The 19,711-nt window shown below is 36.2% G+C and overlaps 1 protein-coding gene across 1 annotated transcript in view; it reads left to right on the forward strand.

The window, feature by feature from the left end:
• The window catches only part of ISPD (isoprenoid synthase domain containing), a 119,713-nt gene that overhangs the window by 14,394 nt on the left and 85,608 nt on the right, over positions 1–19,711 (forward strand). Inside the window, exon 3 of the mRNA XM_010577637.1 lies at positions 8,877–9,026. Within this exon, the coding sequence (XP_010575939.1) occupies positions 8,877–9,026 (150 nt within the window). The remainder of the gene's footprint in view (positions 1–8,876; positions 9,027–19,711) is intronic.

The raw sequence follows: 19,711 nt of genomic DNA on the forward strand, positions 1-19,711 counted from the left end.
TACCATTCTTTTATTTCTCACAAAGAATGCACAGATAAGGAATGCATGAGAAGAAATGCTATATAATTTGTATGACACCATTATAAATGTATGTATTGGTTTAATCCTGCTAACTTTTGTAATTTTATTCTTTATTGTATTAAAAATACTACATCTGATTTATGGCAGTAACTCATGATATAAGAGCCACATAAATGACATTCTTAAGACTTATTTTCAATCTGTTTTTTTAAAAAAAATACAATTTTAATATGAAATCAAATGTTTACATAAACTAGTTGTATCATTGTTGTTTGCAGTACCACTCTTTGCTTTTTCTTAGTATATATGTATGTTCTTGGTTTTTCTTCTTTTCCACTTTCAGTATGTTCTTGAGCTTGTTTTCAGTGCTGTGTGTTGAAGAATTGCTGCCTGTGATATGCCTAGTTCTGCTTTCTTCCTCCACCTCATATATATTTTCAGTTGCATATTCCTATCATCCTGTCTTTTTGAGGGGAATCCTCCTGATTTTCTTTGAGAAATCTTATTTTTTCCACAGAATAACATTTAGAATTTAGCATGTTGTCGATTAGATCTGACGCTTAGAGGTAAATGCTTTAAATACAAAAGAACAAAAATTATGTAAAGTAAAAAAGAACATTTGCAGTCTTAATTTTTGAGCAACAGTTTCTGTTATTGGTAATCTTCTTTAGTTTGCTATAGCTAATTGAGGCTCTGACGTGTCTTGATGTACATGTACTATCCCCAGTTACTCAGATAGTATGTTCTGATAAAGGTGACCTCATTAGAAGAAATGTTTTCTTTTTCTTAAACAGTGTCATAAATATACATTACATTTGTTTAAGGCATCCTCTGTCTTTGAAGTCAGTTCAATGTACAACATAGTGTCAGCTCATTAACATTGGATCAAAGTGTATATTAAATTTCTGATTAAACATCCCCTCTTTTGCAGCTAGGAATAAACACAATTATAACTTCTTCCTTCCTGGTGTTGGTTTAAGATTAACATGTGCCCAATTTTAGTGAGTTTGACTGTTGCTCCTAGCCAGCTGGGTAAACAGACTTTAAGGAAATGAGGTGAAGTTTAGCATACAAACCTTTTTTCATAGTGTTCAAAACTCCTTACATCAGTTCTAATTAACCTTCTTTTTAGGTTTAATATCTGTGTTACTCCAGGCTTGTTTAACATTTCAACCAGTGCTCTCCTTGGGCAATTAAAAGCTGCCAGTACAAATATGTCAAGATAGCTGGAATTTGACTCATTTGTGATACTGCCTACATAGAAGACATTTTAGTGGGTATCTCACTAATGAGAATCAAAGATCGTGTGCTCATAATGACTATGAATTTTGTTGGGGGTTTTTTCCAACAAAATTCAAAATAAGGTAATTTAAGAATTATTCTTGTTGTTTAATAAAAGGAAGATACCTGGCAGAAAGAAGGTAACCTTTTTTCTTCAGCCTTAATCTCCAATGGATACACAGCCCAGGTTGCGGATTGTACTTGTTTGTCGGTAGAAGGAATCCTGTCCCCACCACAGCACTACCACACAAATTATGTCTCTGCTACATGGTAGAGTCTGGGTGTGAGTGTGGGTGAAAGTATGATGTGCCCTGGACTCAAATTTGTGTTTCTGCATGATAATGAGAGTACCTCTACCTTTATTGTGGTCTGCTATTCTTGACTGAGTGAGTCATCCTGGTTGTCCTGTAGTCTTGACTGTATGCCATATCTGGTCCTTCAAAAGAAGCGTGCAGCTGAGGTACTGGTTTGGGGGGGGGGGGTGTGTCTTTTGGACATGACATTAACAGAAGGAGTTATGGGGGCAGATTGTGACAGGTTTGAGTTGAACCCATGCAGCCAGACTGCTGCCTTGCCTTGCTGTACAGCAAGTAGGTGGCTTCTGGGTGCAGAAGGAGGTTATGAACTCTGTGGACTATGTGCAGTCTTGGATTGGTTCAGTTTGGAAGTTTGGCTAGTTTGGGCTTGAACATGTGTTCACACCTAAGTTTAGAAAACTTTGCACATATAGCCAAATTGTAGTTATCAACTATACTTCTGTATAGGAGTGGTAGCTGATAGTTTGTGTTGTTACTTCATCTATGTCCTGATCTTTTCCATCTAAATAGAATTCTTTTGTCAGGATTTTTGTAGGCTGGAGGAGGAAATACTCCAAGTCTTCCACCTCTGCAGTGGAATCGTAAAACTTATCATAGATTACAACTTTTGGTTATAGAGAAGATAAAATGTGACCCTAGACAACAGCTGGATACAAAATGCAGAAAAGGAAAAGAAAAAAAGAAACATAAGGAAAAAAAAGCGCCATATTTCAATGTGATACCTTGAATGTGCATTGGAAGAAATTCTCTTATTGCTTTATTTTACAAAGATAGTTATATGACTTTGTTTAAGTAGATATTCTCCCCTTCAGATTTACAATATAAAAGATTTGAAAAGAACATCCTCTTAAATATGTGAACTATTTTAATCTTATAATTGAGTTTTTGAATTTTGCTTTGAAGATTCTGTTTGATAAATTTGGAATAAGAAATCTTTCAGTAGAGACAATTCTTCTAACTTAAATGGTAATTACTGAGTCTGGCTGAAGCATGTTGATTACTACAGATACAATTAGTTTGAGTGCAGATGTCTGAATAGAAATGCATGTTTCTACCTGTTCAATGCATCACAGATACTGTGTTTATTTCTGTATTTTTTCATACTGTAGTTGGCTGTGAATGCCCTTCATGGCAAGTAGTTTGATCTGTGTAAAAGAATACTTTCGCTGTAGTAACATGTGGAAACAATTTGATGGAATAAAATGAGAAGAAATTAATCATAGTTATTCTGAGCTTCTTTCACTGGTACATAGCCAGACCTAATTTAGACTGAAATCCTTAGGAGATGGTAGTGTTTGGTAACATATAAATAATCTTTCACCTAATAAAAAACATTCCAGGACATATTTGTAAACTGTTGGATACCTAGCTTGTCTAAATAAACATCGATTATTATTGTTACATAGTTGAACAGTGTCCTAATGCAATCCCTGCCTTCATGTAAAAGCAAGATAAAATTGTTTGTGTATTTACCAAATTCACCTCTACAAAATTGACTTTAATGGCGTTCCAAGATGGATGTATTTGTCTTACTAAGTGTGACTAGCCACACAATCTCCAGCGTACAGTTTTGACGAAGTCAGCTGCTTGGAAGTGATGAAAATATATTCTAATATACTTCTATTTCCAGTGTATATATGCAAGACAAGTTTATTTTTTCTAAGGCAGGGTGACTAAATTATCTGGGAGTCTTGGTTCAGTACTATTTTGCTTGTCACAGTTGAAACCAACTCTGATTAAAGAATTAATAAATATGAATATTGAGAAAACATTAAAAACATGAGAATAGGGACATTCTTTTAAAGATAGCACTCATAAGCTATGCTTGTATGTGTTTGACATCAGGTCTATTCCTAAGTAAATTTAAAACATGAAGTCTAATGCAGTTAGGGTGAGTGAGATATAAAATGTACATTTACTTAATGCTGCTAGACAGCTGAGAAGGTAGAAAGCACAGGGAAAATGAATTTCAGGGGAGATGGAGGCTGTGAATGGAGAAGAAAAGTATTGTTGGTGTAATTAAATGTAGAAGGGAGTCATGCTAGAAGGATGGGAGAGTCTGCTCATTTAGGACTAGACTCCGTAAAGTTTTAGACTGTGATTCCCACTCACTTGAAATTTAGGGTTGCACATTGGCTATGTAAGTGAACTTTTTGGGTCGTCATCAGTACTTGGGGCCTACTGGGGACAGGGGCATGCCAAAGATGTAGCATACTTTTTTTTTAGTATGCCAGCTTGCAGGATCTGTGGTTGTCTGAGCTTGTTACCACACTGTTGTAAAACAAAAGGAATTGTACTTACGGTATTTTTCTTAAGGATTTTGTGCCACTGCATTGGTTTTTTTTCTCTTTCTAGTCCATATCACTCAACTTGTTGAGCTTAGCAGCTGTTTAGCATTGTTGTGTTTCAACTCTGGCTATCAAAAATTACCAGATCAGTGATGTGGGTGTGTTGGTTTTCATGCTCTTTTGGAGCTTCTGGCTCTTTGATAACTTGTTCTTGGTAGGTTGTATTCTAGATGTGGAGTGTTGGTCTCAGCTGAATAATGCACTATGTGTTGGGAGTATTTGTAATCTGGATAATTTCTTGCTTGTCATATAAGCTCCATCTGCCCCCCTAATCCTTTTGGAAATTTTAGTGGGTTCTGTTTTGTGTGTGTGTGGTTTTTGTTTTTTTTTTTAAATAAAATGAGGATTTTCAGTTTTTATGAATATTCAGTGAAAATAAGCTATACTGCATTGTGTCAGTCAGGTTGCTACGTTGTGCGTAGGCTTCTGTGGCCTAAACATTCGTACTTCATTTTGTAATAAAAGATGTCATCAATAGTGCTTGGATTTTACTCCCCTTGTGTTGAATGTGAAGTGGATGCATTTTGTGTATGATTTTGAAAGCAAAACTACTTGAGATCTGGGTCAAAATGATTAGAAATTGGAAGATGAGTACTCTGGGAAATGTTAGTGTAAGACCCACTTGCTTTAGATGCAGAGGATGTGTATTTTGTGGTAGGCTAGTTCAAAGTGAAAAAAAAAGGGTCTTTAAAACTATAGTGACACTACCAAGTACTTAAAATTTTAAATGAGGACAGATTTTCTTTTTTTAATTCATTTTTTTAAATTCATGTCTGAGCCTCTTGCCTGACAGCCGGGCCAAATACCTGTACATTCCTGACATAAATAGCAAGTCAAAGCTTCTTGAATTAGAACAAATAAAATTCAAATACCTGAGACTCAGTATATACCCTCTTTACTTATATGGACATAATTCTTTGTTATTGATTCATAACCAGATAAACAACTTGGAAATTCCTTGCAAAGAATGAAATATTTGGTGGTGTAGCTGAATAGACATAGACTAGCTGGGTGACTGTGTTCTTCACTTACACTCCACAGTCATCAGTGGCAAAAGCTCCTTCTGATACCGTGGTCCTTCATTGTATTATTTGCCCTACTGTGCCCTAATGTTTAAGTTTCTGAACTTAAAAATGTGGTCTTGTAGCCTGTCTTAAGTACCTAAATTCCCTGTTTAGGTCATTGCAAGACTGCTAGGAGTGGAATTCAGAAGAGGCTTTGTGCTGAATAGCTTTGTGCTGAGTAGGGAGGACGCTTGCACTAAGCAGAAGGAAATGCCACAGAACGAGCCATACATCTTAAACTGTGCCCCTCTTTGGCCTGTATATGAGAACAAAATTCACAGCTCAATTCTTCTGATTTTACATGTCAAATATTATGTTTACACCATGAATGAAGATAGCCATGAGCCAATTTTGGAAGTAGAAGCACGTGCGGTGAGGTCTGTGTAAGCCAGTTTGGGTTTGGCAGCTGTGTCGGCATGTGCCAGCTAGAGAATGTCGCCAAAAGTACTGCAGATGCAAGGTTTCCTGCGTTAGGATCTCAGCTCTCTTGTCCCATATGAAAACAGCACAGGGCATACAGAAGCCAGTATTTTCCTTTGCTTGATCCCAGTTTCACCCAGTTTGAAAGTGGCCTTAGGAACTAATGTAGTTCTTGTGTCACTGAGGTGGTAAACTCAGCCCTGTGTTGGGTCACATCATCTGGTTGAGGGAGCCCGTGTGTGTATACTGAGACAGAGGAAGGTCTTGCAGAAAGGTGAGCCAGTACTGAGCAAAACAACCAACCAGTTTCTGTATCCTGTCTCAGGATTTTAAGGTTTCAACTCAGTGCTGCATCTTAGCAAGTATGCTCTAGCTCATAGATTCACGGCTTTTGGACCCCAGCTGCTCATCACATGAAGGTTTTCTGTGCGGTAGAAACTGTCTGGCTTTAGTAAGTACTAGAGCTCTGCATTCTGCTTTTAGACCATAGAGCAGTCATGGACTGAGTTGTCCTTTTTTGAAATAAAAGCTGATTTTTTTAATCAAATGACTGCTAGTTATCCTGTTACTGCATACGTAGTAAAAAATTTCCCTTGCATGATCAGAAGTCAGCCATAAATCTTATTCTTTGTATCAAACTTCATGTTTTCAGTCCATGTGAGGTATAGTTTGAGTGGACTTGCCTGACTTGTGATTTCTCATTGAAATGGAGGGAAGACAGGTGAGAAGCTCTCAGCCTGCCACACTGGACTCAGAGCTGGGATAATGTAAAGCAAAAGTGTAGTTGTTTGAAAAAATGCCATTTGTTAAATTTTAGGTGCCATGAAGCTTTCAATTACTTGAGAAGTTAATTGGGGTTTTCTAAAGTGATGTGTTTGGATTTATTAGAAATTAGATCTTCTTGAATCTTCTGGAAGAGCTAGGCCTCAGCAGAGCAGAAGATGTGGTTCAGTATTGTCACAAAGATACAGATACAGACATTCATGAATTTTTATTGTGCAATAAACCAGATGTCAAGAAAACAATGTGTTTCAGAGCTCTTTTAAGATATAATTTTGAGTATTTCAATTTTATTTAGAATTGCAGTTTGGTTTTTTGTTCCTCAGAGTGCGTGTTTCACTTGTGAGATTTGGTTACGCAAGTCACATTGTATTCTCTTGGCCTGTTTTATGCTTAAAATGTAACATGACATGACTGTTAAAAACTGTAATAAAATATTGGATCAGCCTAAGAAATCCTCTTTTGCTAACTGGTTTTCTGGAATTGTAACTGTTTCAGAAAAAAAATTCAAATAGACTTAACTAATTACAGAAAAGCTGTGGCTAGCATGCTGCTCTGTCTCTTTTCCCATGACCTTCTAATTTTATAATTTTTTGTGTGTGTGTGTGACCAATTAAAATATGACGGCAGAGCAAAATAACATAGTCCAAATGCCCAGCAGCTGGGATATAGAGGTAATAATCCATGTCCTGGAATGATAGGAAACAGAGAGGGGACAAGTTGCAGATAATTTAGTCTCTCTACTTCTGCTTATGCACAGCTTTTCCTCAAAGTACATCTGTTAAATTTACTCCTCATTTAATACATTGATGTATTACTAAAATTATAGTGGTGTTCAGTTTTGTCAGTTTGTCTTTTCTATTACAGAAGTAAAATTGATCCTGCCTAGGACAGAAGATGGACTAGATGACCTCTTGAGATCCTTTACAGGCAGTTCTGCAATTTCATAGTTCTCACTGATCTTTCTGTACCATGTTTTGCCTTTGAATGATACTGTTTTGCTCCATGTAGTGTTTTATATAGATAGCTCTTCCCATGTATTAGAAAGAAAAAGCGCTTTTCAGATTTTGAGAAAGTGGTTCAGATATTTCTCTTGTCAAATTAATCTTTTGAATCTTTTCTCTCCCTTCTCCCTGCCCTGGTAGCTCGTGCATAACAGAACTCTTTGGACATTAGAAATTGTTTCACATCTCTGTCCTTATTTTGTAAAAGAATGAACTAAGAAGCTGTATTTTAGAGCTCATAAAGTGCTCAACACGCTGACTGCATTCCTCTTTGTTTTATTGTTCAGCAGTGTGAAAGGGGGAGGGAAGACAACTAGTTCTTTCTCTTCTGAGAAGAAAAAGACTTTGGGCTCACTTTTTATGTCTCATTCCACCACTGTATGCTTATCTGAGGTCAGAAATAGTGTAAGAATGGACAGGACTCATATGTATGAGGGCAGGATTTGCCAACAGAAGATAAACAATAACAGTACTCTTATTTTATGTGATGAGACCTATTTTTTTTCTGTGTCAAAGCTCACTAGGCCTCAGAAGATCTTCTGTGACTGCAGTGAAAAGTGTCAGAATTCACCATTGGGAGTAGTTTTCTAGGTATACTGATTTAAGATGTTGGATAATTCCAGATGTTTTGGAACAGTATCAATTATTCTTTTTTAATACTCTTAAAAATAGATAATAAACAGTATAGTGTAAGGATGCCATTCTCAGTGGTTGGCATTGTTAGGGAGCATGCTTTTTGCCCTGTGACTTGATAAGCAATGTTCTGCCATTGCATCCTTTTCTTCATTATTGTATGGACAACTCTTGTCCCAATTGCCTTTAGCTTCATATAAAGTTCATGTGAGCATTTGATAACTGACTGATGAAGTGTGGGTAACCTTCTGGTATCAAAATGACTAAAACCAGCTAGAAGAGTTCTGTTTCAGAGATGCCATAGATCTTTAATACTATGTATTGATGAAAAGATCAGAGATACATGTTTAATTAGTTTAAAATCTTAAGCAAAGCCAAAACTGAAATATAAGCATTTAAATATCTGTTCTGGGGCACAGTGCTGCCACATATCGAATACTTTCTGATGTATGTAGTGTGTTTGCAGTGATTTTGCTGGTAAGTGTGGTTGCTCAGTATTTCACAGGGTGAATTCAACATGGAGGAACAAGCTCAATTTTCTGAAACTTTTCTTGTTGCTTATTTCTGAGCAGTTTAGCCATATTGAAATCTGTGAAAGCAGTAGGTGTTGTGAATTGTCAAGATGTCTCAGGTGTGTCTCCTGCTGTTTGATATCTGAATAGGCCTAGAACTGTCCTCACAGAAACCACCTAATATGTGTGTGTGTAGAAGAAAGTCTGAAAAACGAACATCTCAGATCTGTACATGTTTTGCAGTAGATGTTTATGAAGGACTTAAGATATTTTTTTTGTTGTTATTGGCCCTCAGTTTGTACTTACACAGTCTTCCATTGCTATATTCATATTAAAAGTGTCATACAGACTAAGTAGTATGACATCCATTATGAGATACATAAAAGATAAATAAGTAGAAAATGTATTTTAAAACTCTTACTTTTTTTAACTGCGGCTGTCTGTTATACATTAATATTAATAACATTTAGGCCTCTCTTTGTGTTTTGTTCCACAGGCAGCAGGAGCAATTCGTCCTCTAGTTTCTACTGTTATTGCCTCTGCTGCAGATGGCTGTTTAGACCACTCATTGGAACGTGCTAGGTACAGAGCAAGTGAAATGCCTCAGGCTTTCTTGTTTGATATAATCTATGAAGCATACCGACAGGTAAGACTTTGAGACTTTCTAAGACTTTTTTCCATTTACTTTAGGTAAAAAAAAAAAAAGTTATCTTTATTTCTCTTATTTCAAAAATAGAGATCCAGCATCTATTTCAGATCACATCAAACTGTATGCATATTACTTCTCTGTAGTCTTTTGATGAAAATGCTTTATTATTCTAATTTATTCAAGTTTTTCGATTATCAAACTGCCAAATACAAGAGGGGGTGAGGGATCTAAATTATTGGAAAGATAGATTTGCTTTGATTTTTATTGTGCATTAAACAGATTACTTAAATGTGTGGGTTAATGTGTTTAAAGTTAGGTATGTAGTAAGTATGTATTGTTGACTGAGGGTATCAAAGAGTTTTGGATGCACAGTGTAATAATGGCATGTAATAAAATGATGGGATACAGGCTGTTCTAAAATATTGGGATAATACTAACTCGATACATCTAGGTAAATAAGTGTTTAGTTTGTTTTGTGTTGTGTGTGTATTGTATGTACTTTGATTAGTGCCTGAAAATAATATTTACTTGGTCTCTGTTGTATTTCTCCATTTTTTTCCTAATATATTGCTTGATCAATACCATGATCTTTATTTAAGAAAATAAAAATTGTGTGTAGTGTGTTAAACCCTGACTCTTTGCCTTTATACCTCTTGAAGACTGCTTTTGTTTGCCCCACCCTGCATTCACAGTTTACTGGAAATGCTCCAGGCTTTCGTCTCAGCATTCTACTTCCTTTTCATTCATCACCTTGTGGAAATTGCCTGTCCTCCAGGTGTCTTCCAGACTGACTGGAAGCAGAGCATTTCTTCATTTGTCACTTGGAAGGAATTATTTTGCACTCCAGTAATGCTGACAGTCATGCTTCCCATCAGTCTCATTTCTAGAGTAAACAAGCCCAAATTACTGATATCCACCTTCAGAGAGTACATAGCTTAGAAGTCACCAACAACAGAACAAATGCATGGACAGGCAATGAAGAAGAAACAGTTGCTTAATTGTTCAGTAATTGTTTTACTTAGAAATGTTGGCGCAAATTCCAGGTCATACCCTTTATGCTTGTTACATGAAGCTGTTCTTAGATGCTGAAGATGAAGGGCTGTCCAAGATGAAGAGCTACTCAAGTGATTGGACTAGCTTCAACCTTTTTACTTCTGACAGGAAGCAGGGGGATGTTCTTGGTGTGCATGATAACACACAGCTGATACTTCTAAGTGAGACTCTAGCTTGAATGTGGTGGGCATGCTCGTGATAAAGGCAGCATATACGTGCATAGAACACATCTCAAGAGACAACAGCTACTGTTGGTTATGCAACTGTTTCTTTCTTGTTGATGTGTATCTCTTTTTGGCAAATTGCATGTTTATGTGTTGTTTCTCAAAAAAAACCAAACCAAAAATCAAAACAAACTCCTATTTTTTCCTACTGTGTTTGCTCTTAGTTTGGAGATACAGTAGAGCTGGCAAATACATAAAAAGCTTTTACCCTAAATGCCTTGCTCAAAAGGGAACTATATTTGCAGTCCCTATGCTCCTCTGAATAGTGTTCTCTTGTCACAGATGCATTCCATCAGTCTTCTTTTTTGTATCCCTGCTCTTTCAAGAACAAGCCACCAAAGTTGTTAGCAAGCAACCAAGGCTATGGTTCCTTGTCCCCAGTTCCCTTTGCATTGGCTAAATTCTGATCATTTAAATGCTCTGTGCCTTGGAGCTCTGGGAAGGATAACACTTTGCTAAATCTCTCAACTCATATTGTTTGCTAATTATTTATGTTTCAATGGTGCCTAGCTGTCCAAGTCCAGGATTAAGACCCTATTGTTCTGGGAACTGTACAAACAAATAAAAAAAGATAGATAATCGTTGTCCTGAAAAACTTAGTCAAGCTACTGTAGGACAGATTTTTGTAGGAATGGATGCAGCTTATGCTTCCTAAATATTTACATACCCATCATTAGTTCCCACAACAACCTGGTGAAGTAGGTAAGTATCATTGTACAGATGAACAAAAAAAGATAAAATAATTTTGTTGCTCATGTTGCAAGTCATTCACAAAGCTGGGAGTGGAATTCATTTTAGCTGACTAGGCATGGGATCATGATCCCACTCCTGTGTATTTTATACAGTTGTGACCTTTATGCAACAACAGTGTGGGGAAAAACAACAGTCAAACATGCATTCCTTAGAAAGAAACTGTCCATTTGAATTATTGCTTCAAATAACGTAGGCTTTTCAGTTACATTGTGGATAATGTGGAACACTGCTTTTAAACGCCGTCTCTATTTAAATGCATCCTCTGATGTGAGTAGGTAGATTCAGAGAGTTTACTTCCATGTGTGTTCTTTTTCATGAATGTAAGATCTCTGAGTATCTTGATCTCTAAGTTGCAACATTCAAGTAAAAGTCAGTTATCTGATCCTTGCAGGTTTGCCATCTATATTCTTTTTTGCTCTTCTTGTCTTGTACCAATTTGGGCAGAGCAGACTACTGGTCCTTCTCCTTTTATTGCTGTTTTGAATGTATTTAGCACTAGAAATGAATAAGCTATTAACACTATTAAAATACGTAAAAATACTTTTGTATGATCTTCATCAAATTAAAAGTAATTTCCTTAGAAAACTTTTTCTATTTCTTGCTTGATTAAAAAATAATAGTAATGATTTGGGGGAAAAGGCATGCCTTGTACATAAAATTAATTGAAGTAGATACAACAAATGCCAAAGACTGTTTTTTTTACAATATTGTCTTAAAATATATGTATACTACAGTGAATTTCCTTTACATTTGGTGCCAAAAATCCAGCACAGATTTTGAGGATGTTCAGCCAGGATTTTGTGTGCATTTCATTGCGATGCATCTCGTTTTTTTGTGCTGGATCTCAATTTAGTTTTCACTCTTACCTCTTCTCTGTTGCCTACAACATACGTATTCCAAACAGATCTTCTTTGTTCAGATATATGTTGCTTTCTGATTTAACTGTGATGATGTCAAGATTTCTGACATCCTGTTAACTTCTCAGCTTTGTAGTACTGCTGTTGGAACCTTTTAAATTTTGTTGCTTAAAAATTGCATGCACTCCGTTGTCTTTGTAATGACTTTGAGAGCTCGTTAAAACAAAGATTCTTCATCACTTGCATATCTGATATTTAAGCCCCCTTTAAGAGGGCTTTTCAAAGGTTAAAAACCAGTACTTTTATGTTTTTAATGTGATTTTTCTGGCTTTGGTTTTTCCTTATTACAACCACTTTGTCAAAAAAAAGGAAAAATGTTGAACTGGAAGTGATACCAAATTAGAGTCTGTTTGGTCAGTTACCCAGAAATGGGGTTAAGTATTCAATCCATTACCTCTGAAGTATGCTATGAAATAATTTCCATTGTGTTTCTAATTTTTGCTCCTGTTGTGTGAGAGAATTAGGTTCTGCGAGAAGGTACACATTATATTATTTTCAAAAAGGTTTCTTGTCACCACTAGTCACATCTCCTTTTGCTAGGTGTATTAACTTGAAATCTTCTGTTCTTTGGAATGGTCCTCCTCTCGCAATTCTATAATATTTCTTGATCCTAATGGGGAAATTATTTCATCTTTCTACTCTGCTGTCGTAAGGTAGCCAAGGACTTCTACCGGCAGTGTAGGGTTGGTTGGTTGGTTTGTTTTTAATCCCCAGAGGGGATTAAAATCTGAAATGGGAGGAGCAATCAAAAAAATGTTGGTGAGGTACTGGATACTGCTAGGTCTTCGGATGGTTAATTTTGAATAATTTTTTTTAACCATACTGAAACAATAGTATAGATTTATGAAAATATTTCCTTAAAAATAATCTCAAACTTTTTTAGTTAACATCAATTTTAACATCAACTAGTGGTGGAAGCAGCTTTTTTTTGGTATGTCTGTGTATATGCTTGAGAGGAAAAAACCCCAGACATTTGGATGTCCCATATTTTTTCTTTTTTACTGGGGGAATTCGAGCAGTTTGAGAACCATTGTTGTTTCTTGGCAAAAGAAGAATTTGGAGTACTTTGTGTCTGTCTTTTTGTGATGCAGCAGGTAGGTGGAGGTGCAACAGGGAAGGGAAATCTTTTCAGTATTCTTCTGCCTCAAATGATAATTGCACCAATGCAGCAGGATCAGAAGACCACTGTTCAGGAAATAAGCTACTCCTTCCACCTCAGAATGGATCAGTGATACTGATTTAAACATCTTTATAAAGTTTCTGTTACATTGTTGTACATTTTACTTTTAACTCAGGATACCTCTTGGCCCCTGTATTGGACATCACATAAGCCAGACTAAAAACATTTAAGAGTAATATTGAAGTTAAGCAACTGTTCAGAGCCCACAACAGCCAGTGGAGCTAAAATGATGTCTTGATCTTAAAAGGCCTCACTATTCTGGCTTATGTGTCATTAGATAGAGCACTTAACTATAATAAATGAATAGACATAATGGGACTTTGGCAGATACAGGCACGTATCCCTGTATGTAAGGCCGCTTAATCCTTTCTGTTGCAAATCTCTGTGTTCAGTTGGTTCTATGAAGCATGGGAAAACAGCTGTTTACTTCTACTTCAGTGAAATATTCTGATGCCTCCACTTTGTAGTAGGACTTTGGAATTTGGCGTTGGGATGGTTCTGAGGAGGGAAAAGGATGAATTATACAAGCCTCCTTATATATGCCTGTGAGTGTTATTGAGTCACTCATCATATATATCCCTCCTCACCTCATATTCTTATGAAGTACAGCACTGGTTTCATACCCTTCAATTTGTTAAATTTATAAAATTTATAAAAGTTATAGCTTTAATTTATATAATGCATGCTTGACACAAGGTGAACAAGTGACAGATGCAAACAACTGCAAGGGGAGAAAGAACTGTATTTATAATGCGTGTGGTATCTTGCAGGCAGAAGGCTTTACCTTAGCCAGGGATTTTCCTTGGGATGTTGGGTAAAAGGCTGTATAAATGTGTTAAGGGGATAAACGTAATGTTGCATCAGTGCTCTTAGTTCTGGTATGTCTAAATTTGTGAGTTCTTGTTTCCTGCACAATGTAATGAACCATACCACTAACTTTCAGTAAATTTTAGTAGTGGACAAGTTAAACTTTTTAAAATAAAAAATGAAAATCTCTAATAACTAGTAAAACTTGTTGAAAAGTTGTAAAATTGCAAACCCCATGATTTACTTCAATTCTAACCTACCTGGATTTTTTTTTTTTTTTTTTTTTTTAGGTTAATAGGAATTAAATTCCTGATCTTTGGAGATGCATGTTTTTTTTCTATTCTTATCAGCCCTAAGGGAAATCAGAAAAGTTTAAGTGTTAATTGAAAATCCACCCTTTCCAAAGATAGCAAATGAAGGATAAATTCCTTAGACCAGACTTGTTCATTTTTGCTTAAGGTAGTTTCATGTTTCTGTTCAGCTCTTTAAATTAAATAGTAGCAAATGTGAAGTATGATCCTGTAAGCCTGGGAGAAGGAGGGTGGAGGGAAGACTTCACTTACTAGAAGTCAAGTGTTCCCCTGGAGCAGTGTCTTTTAAGGAATTAGAGTATCAGGAAGTCAGGTAGACTACCTTTTTCTTTTAATCAGAGTAGGCAGAGACTGATTTCTATAATACCTGTTTCTGACATATTGTGAAATGCACAGAGATCTTGGAGATCTTTTGTCTTTAACACAAAGCACCTTGTTGTGTTGTGTCATGTTAGTGTACAAAATAACACAGCCACAGTATACAAAGGCTGAAATACCCAAACTTAACAAAGCATTGTGTTTTTGAGATGTATCTGCCAAAGTGAGGAAGGTAGCAGGAACAGTTAAAAAGCTTTGCCTTTCCTGATCTGGCAGAGAAAAAACTGAAAATGGAAGCAGAAGAGGAGTGGTAAAAGATCCTGACTAGCTTCTATGTCAGAGATGTAAACAAAAAGCCTAGGGAAGATGATATGATGGTTAGAGAATTGTCAGCATGAATGCTGGGGATAGAATAGAATTGCTCACCAATGTGACCAGCCTGGTGAAGCCGAGGACCTTGTAAGAGGGAAGAGCTACCTACACACAGCTGGAGGAGGGATGGGACATGTTAGAAGGTGATTCTGCAGGAATCCTTGACATGTGGATGGCATGGCAAAGTCTGATGACTATTTAAAGATAGAGTGATAGGTTTATAACAATCTTAATATAAAAAATAATTTTGATACACAATTTTTTTTCTGGTAATCTTTTATACATTGTTTTATACGTAGCCTCAAGATCTTCTGTACCTGGGAAAATTTACTACAAAAGCTACACCATTTTTGGGGGGTGTTTGTGTTGCATATGTAGTTAGTTTAATCTTCTGTTGATAGTAGACCTTTTGTAGATTATGGACATTTATATTCAGCTAATCAGAACAATGAAGTTGAAATAAAAAAATAAAAAAAAATAGGAACAGGAAACAGGAATATTCATTGAAGGAGGATGACCTTCAACATGTTTAGAGATGTTTCTCTGATGTGTCTATAACCTCCTTACAGACATCCACACGGAACAGACTGACTTTAGGGATTCTACCTAGTCTGTGTAGAAACTATGTAGAGATTAGTACTTTTTGGGACTACACTGAATTAATACATCTGTTCATAGCCAACATTACCCGCTTTTTGGCTAATAAGCAATCACATTTACTTATGGGATGTTACAGCATCTGCCTGCATAGGAGAGAGCTGCTATATATAAGCATAGTAATGACAAGATACAAAATAATAGTGTGTCAGGGAGAATAATGCAAATACTTTGATGCTAAATTCTGGGAGGCAGATGTTCTTCCACTCCCCCCAAAAATCATTACAAGATGTCCCCAGATGGGGTTGAGATGGGGAGAAGAGATGTTCTGCAAACTGTCCAACCTGGTCCTCAGTGGAAGAAAAGGAAATCCCAAAATTGTTCTTGTCTAACAAACCCCTGAGAATGTTCAGGGAAGATTTTGCCAGAGTAAGAAAGGAAGTTGGTTATTGTTAGGCCCATTGTAGAAATATTTGCTCAAAGTATTGTCTTTTCTGTATGTAAATAATAGGGAGTGTATTCCATGTGGATTTTGTAAACTTCTAAAGTGCTTTTTGAAAGGGCACAGTATTACTGGGATTCTTCTTCAAACATGTGTGAAGCATTTTAGTATCCTCTGTAGCAGGGGAAGTGGAGTCAGCTGTAGCAGTTTAGTAATATTTTGGCATAGGTCAGGCAAGTCCTTCGAGGCAAAATGTCTAGACTGATTTGGGGATTTTCCTGTGGGTTCATTCTTTGTTAAAGGAATCAGTGTCTGTCAAATTAACATTGCCAGGAGCAACAGGCGATTAAATGAACAGTAGCGGACAAATTGTTGACTAAAACCTTGGCAACTGTGGGAGCAAGGGTCAGATTCAGAAAAAGGACCGAAGGGTCAAAATGTAAGTGAGGCAGAACTTGGGCATTTAAGTCTAATGTTGGAATCCTGAAAAAAACCACTGCTTGCCTTCTTCCTAAGACTAAAGATATCTGGCACCTTCAAGGCACCTCAACTTTTTTGTTTTTTAACATTCACCAAATAGGAAACTTTCTGTGTTCCAAGGCATCTAAGTTGTTGGCAAGGCTGAACAGCTTAATGTTGACCTCCTGTAGACATTCACTTGGAGAAAAAAATTTTTGCCTGATGCTATTCAATCATGAATTGGTGATGTGAGTGAAAGCTGTTCGTTTTTGTAGCGTAAAAACACTGAAAAAGAGATCACCATTGTTTTTAACATATGACAAAAAGTAGATAGATATATAGATTTTATCCTAAGCTGTAATGGGTTGGTTCTTGGCCTTCATCCTTTAAAAAAAGCATCAGACATCTTTTATTAAGTGTATTATGTTGTAAGGATAATCAGTTTACCTCACTGTTCTTCAAATGTATTTTGCAGTTTCTATATGCTCTGTGTGTGTGTATGGAGATCCACTTCCTTTTCCACCATCCCCAGCTTTGGTCACCCACTTTGCTTTTGTATTTTTAGTTATACGTTCAGGTCTTCTAAATATATACCACAACCATTGTTGTGCTTTTCCTAATTCTGCATTCCAGTTTATGTCTATAGGTTTTTCTTCCTTCTCATCAACTGTATTCTGAAATACTGAATCAAGAAATGATTTGTGAATTAGACAAGAGCTAGCTAAACTAATAGTAATCTACTACTTGTATGATTTGTATGAGGACAGTAGTACAAGCCAATGCTCTTCTTTGTATGGGGTCCTAAAGGCGGCATATTTCCGTCTGTTTATGAAATGTAATAGGTAATTACAGTTTTAGTGTAACTACCTACTTGGTTGGTCCAATTCAACCTACTTGACTGAATAGTAAAGTAACATGGATTATTTCGGTTTGTTGAAATTTCTGCTCCAGTTCCTTTGATAGTATAATAATATAGATTTTAATTAGCTGTATACTAGTATCAAGATGGGGAATATCTGTGAGTTTTTCAATGTGCAATCTAAGCATACAAAATAACCTAACAAAGGAAGCCTTTCTGCTGATTTGTCCTTGGGTCATCAGGATTTTAGATCTGATTGTTTGACAAGGAAATCTGTGTAGCTCCTAAATATTGAAAGAAAGCCTAGTATCTCATTTCTCCTTACATGAGAAGTTTTTACCTATTAACATCACCCCTTCATTGTTGTGGTCCATTTCGGCTAGGATTTTATCTCTGGTTTTAGTCTTCTTTAAAAAAAAAAAAATTTCTTTGGAACTTAGTAGAACCTGAGTTCTGTTCCATTTAATTCCTGCTGAAAATTGGTAATTTTTTGGGCTTGATGCAAAATTGCAATGGAGCTAATTTTTTAATAATGCAGTTTTGCAGAGGATTTTGATCTGCCTTTCTCCATTCATCTTCAGGCTGATGCACACAGACTGTTGCTTAAATGCAGGGTCACCTAAATTAATATCCTAATTTGTACAGTCTTCAGGTTGTAGTTCTGAGATGTTTTCCAAAGAGATTTTACAGTTACTTCATCTGGCATCTTTTTACCCTAGCAACTTTGTCCTGAGATTTAGAGGAATAAATATTTTTTCCCCTTTCCTTATCCTTAAAACATACCCAATTCTTTTTAAGATTAATGTACTAAATGAATTTTGTCAGTAATGCTTTCATTTACTCAAAACCTGAAGCTAGATTGGTGGTCTATTGAGAAAACTGCTAGTTTAGATAGCTCTGTACTTGATTAGTTCTCTGGCACAATGGTGGAGCCAGGATATTGTATGAATCCCCACCTTGCCCTAATTAATTTCTGCCACAAGAATGTTTGGAGAAATTCTAATGCCTTGCATAAGAAAAAAATAAAAAGTTTTTTTGCTAATGGGATAATTACTTCCATTTTATGGCACTCCTCATCCTGTAGGATCTCAAAGCACTTTGCAAATTCACATATTAGCTCTTGAAACTGTTTGGTGCAGTGGTGCAAAGCTGCCACACCCTGGGTGAAGTTTGGCATCTCTGTAGCAGTGAAAAGGCATTTTGTCTTCAGATATAATTTGGAGGGTGTATGCTAGGGAGACACACTGCAATTATTCAAGTTGGAAGTTAGACTGGATTATTAGAGTATTGTTATAAGTGTTACTGGATTTACTGTGATAAGTGTACTGTATCCACAAGGATCACCCATTTGGCACAGGCTCAAAAAATGCTGAATACTGAGTGAGAATCACTGTATTCAGCATATGGGAGACCACCCATCTAAATTGTCATCTGCTGCTTGTTTTGAGAGAGCAAAAAGAAAACAAGGTAGTGATGCTAGAGCTTTTAATCTCTTACCTGTTGACAGTTCAGTGTACTGAAAGGCAAGGAAAAGGACCATTTATGATCTTGCTTAATTTCAAGAGGTGATTCTCTTAAGTAAATTGTTCCAAGAGTGAATAATCTTATCTGTTCAAAAAAATTTAAAAATAAAACATGCATTTTGACTTGGCCTGAATTTGGCTCACCTCTGCTTCTAAGCCCGATTAAATTCTCTGCTGGTTGCTTAATTTTAGAACTTGATATATTTAGAAATCTCTTTACTGGGAGAATGTGAACAATCACTTCTTTGCATTTTCTTAGAATAACCTAAACAATCTGTAGTTTACTGCATTGGGACAAGATTTTTTTGTCTTTGTATTGTCCATATAACTCTTTTCCAAGTATTTTTCCAATTTACAAGATAATTTATTAAAGTGTAAACAATGAGTCCTAACCTTGTGTTTTGACTATTAAGTTGGCACATATAATATTAACATTTTCTTATTTCTTCTTGACATTGTAACTAAAATATGGCTTTTTAAAAAGCTGAACTTGTATATGAGGTCTGAAATTCCATGTTCAGCTGCATGTTTAAAATGACCCCTGTGTCCTTTTCTGATGTCGAAAAAACCAATACTCTCATGGTTAGTCAGGACTTGTTTTGTGAAGTTAACCTGATTAATAACTAGCTCTTAGTTGCATCAGGTATTTCATCTTCATACCAGTACCATTGTTTATTCTCACCTCGTTTGTATTCTCATTTTCATTATGCTAGTTTGTGTGGACTTCGTTGGAGTAACATTAGGAATATATCTACTGGTGTGGCACAAAGAGAGAAAGACTAAGGTTTGATTTTTGGTGATCCGTTATTGTTTCAGGATTGTATGTGTAAACTGGGACTTTACCAGCAGTGATATTCATCCCAGTTG

The sequence above is a fragment of the Haliaeetus leucocephalus genome, unplaced genomic scaffold (assembly GCF_000737465.1).
Source record: "Haliaeetus leucocephalus isolate CR32 unplaced genomic scaffold, Haliaeetus_leucocephalus-4.0 Scaffold566, whole genome shotgun sequence".
Taxonomy (NCBI): Eukaryota; Metazoa; Chordata; class Aves; order Accipitriformes; family Accipitridae; genus Haliaeetus; species Haliaeetus leucocephalus.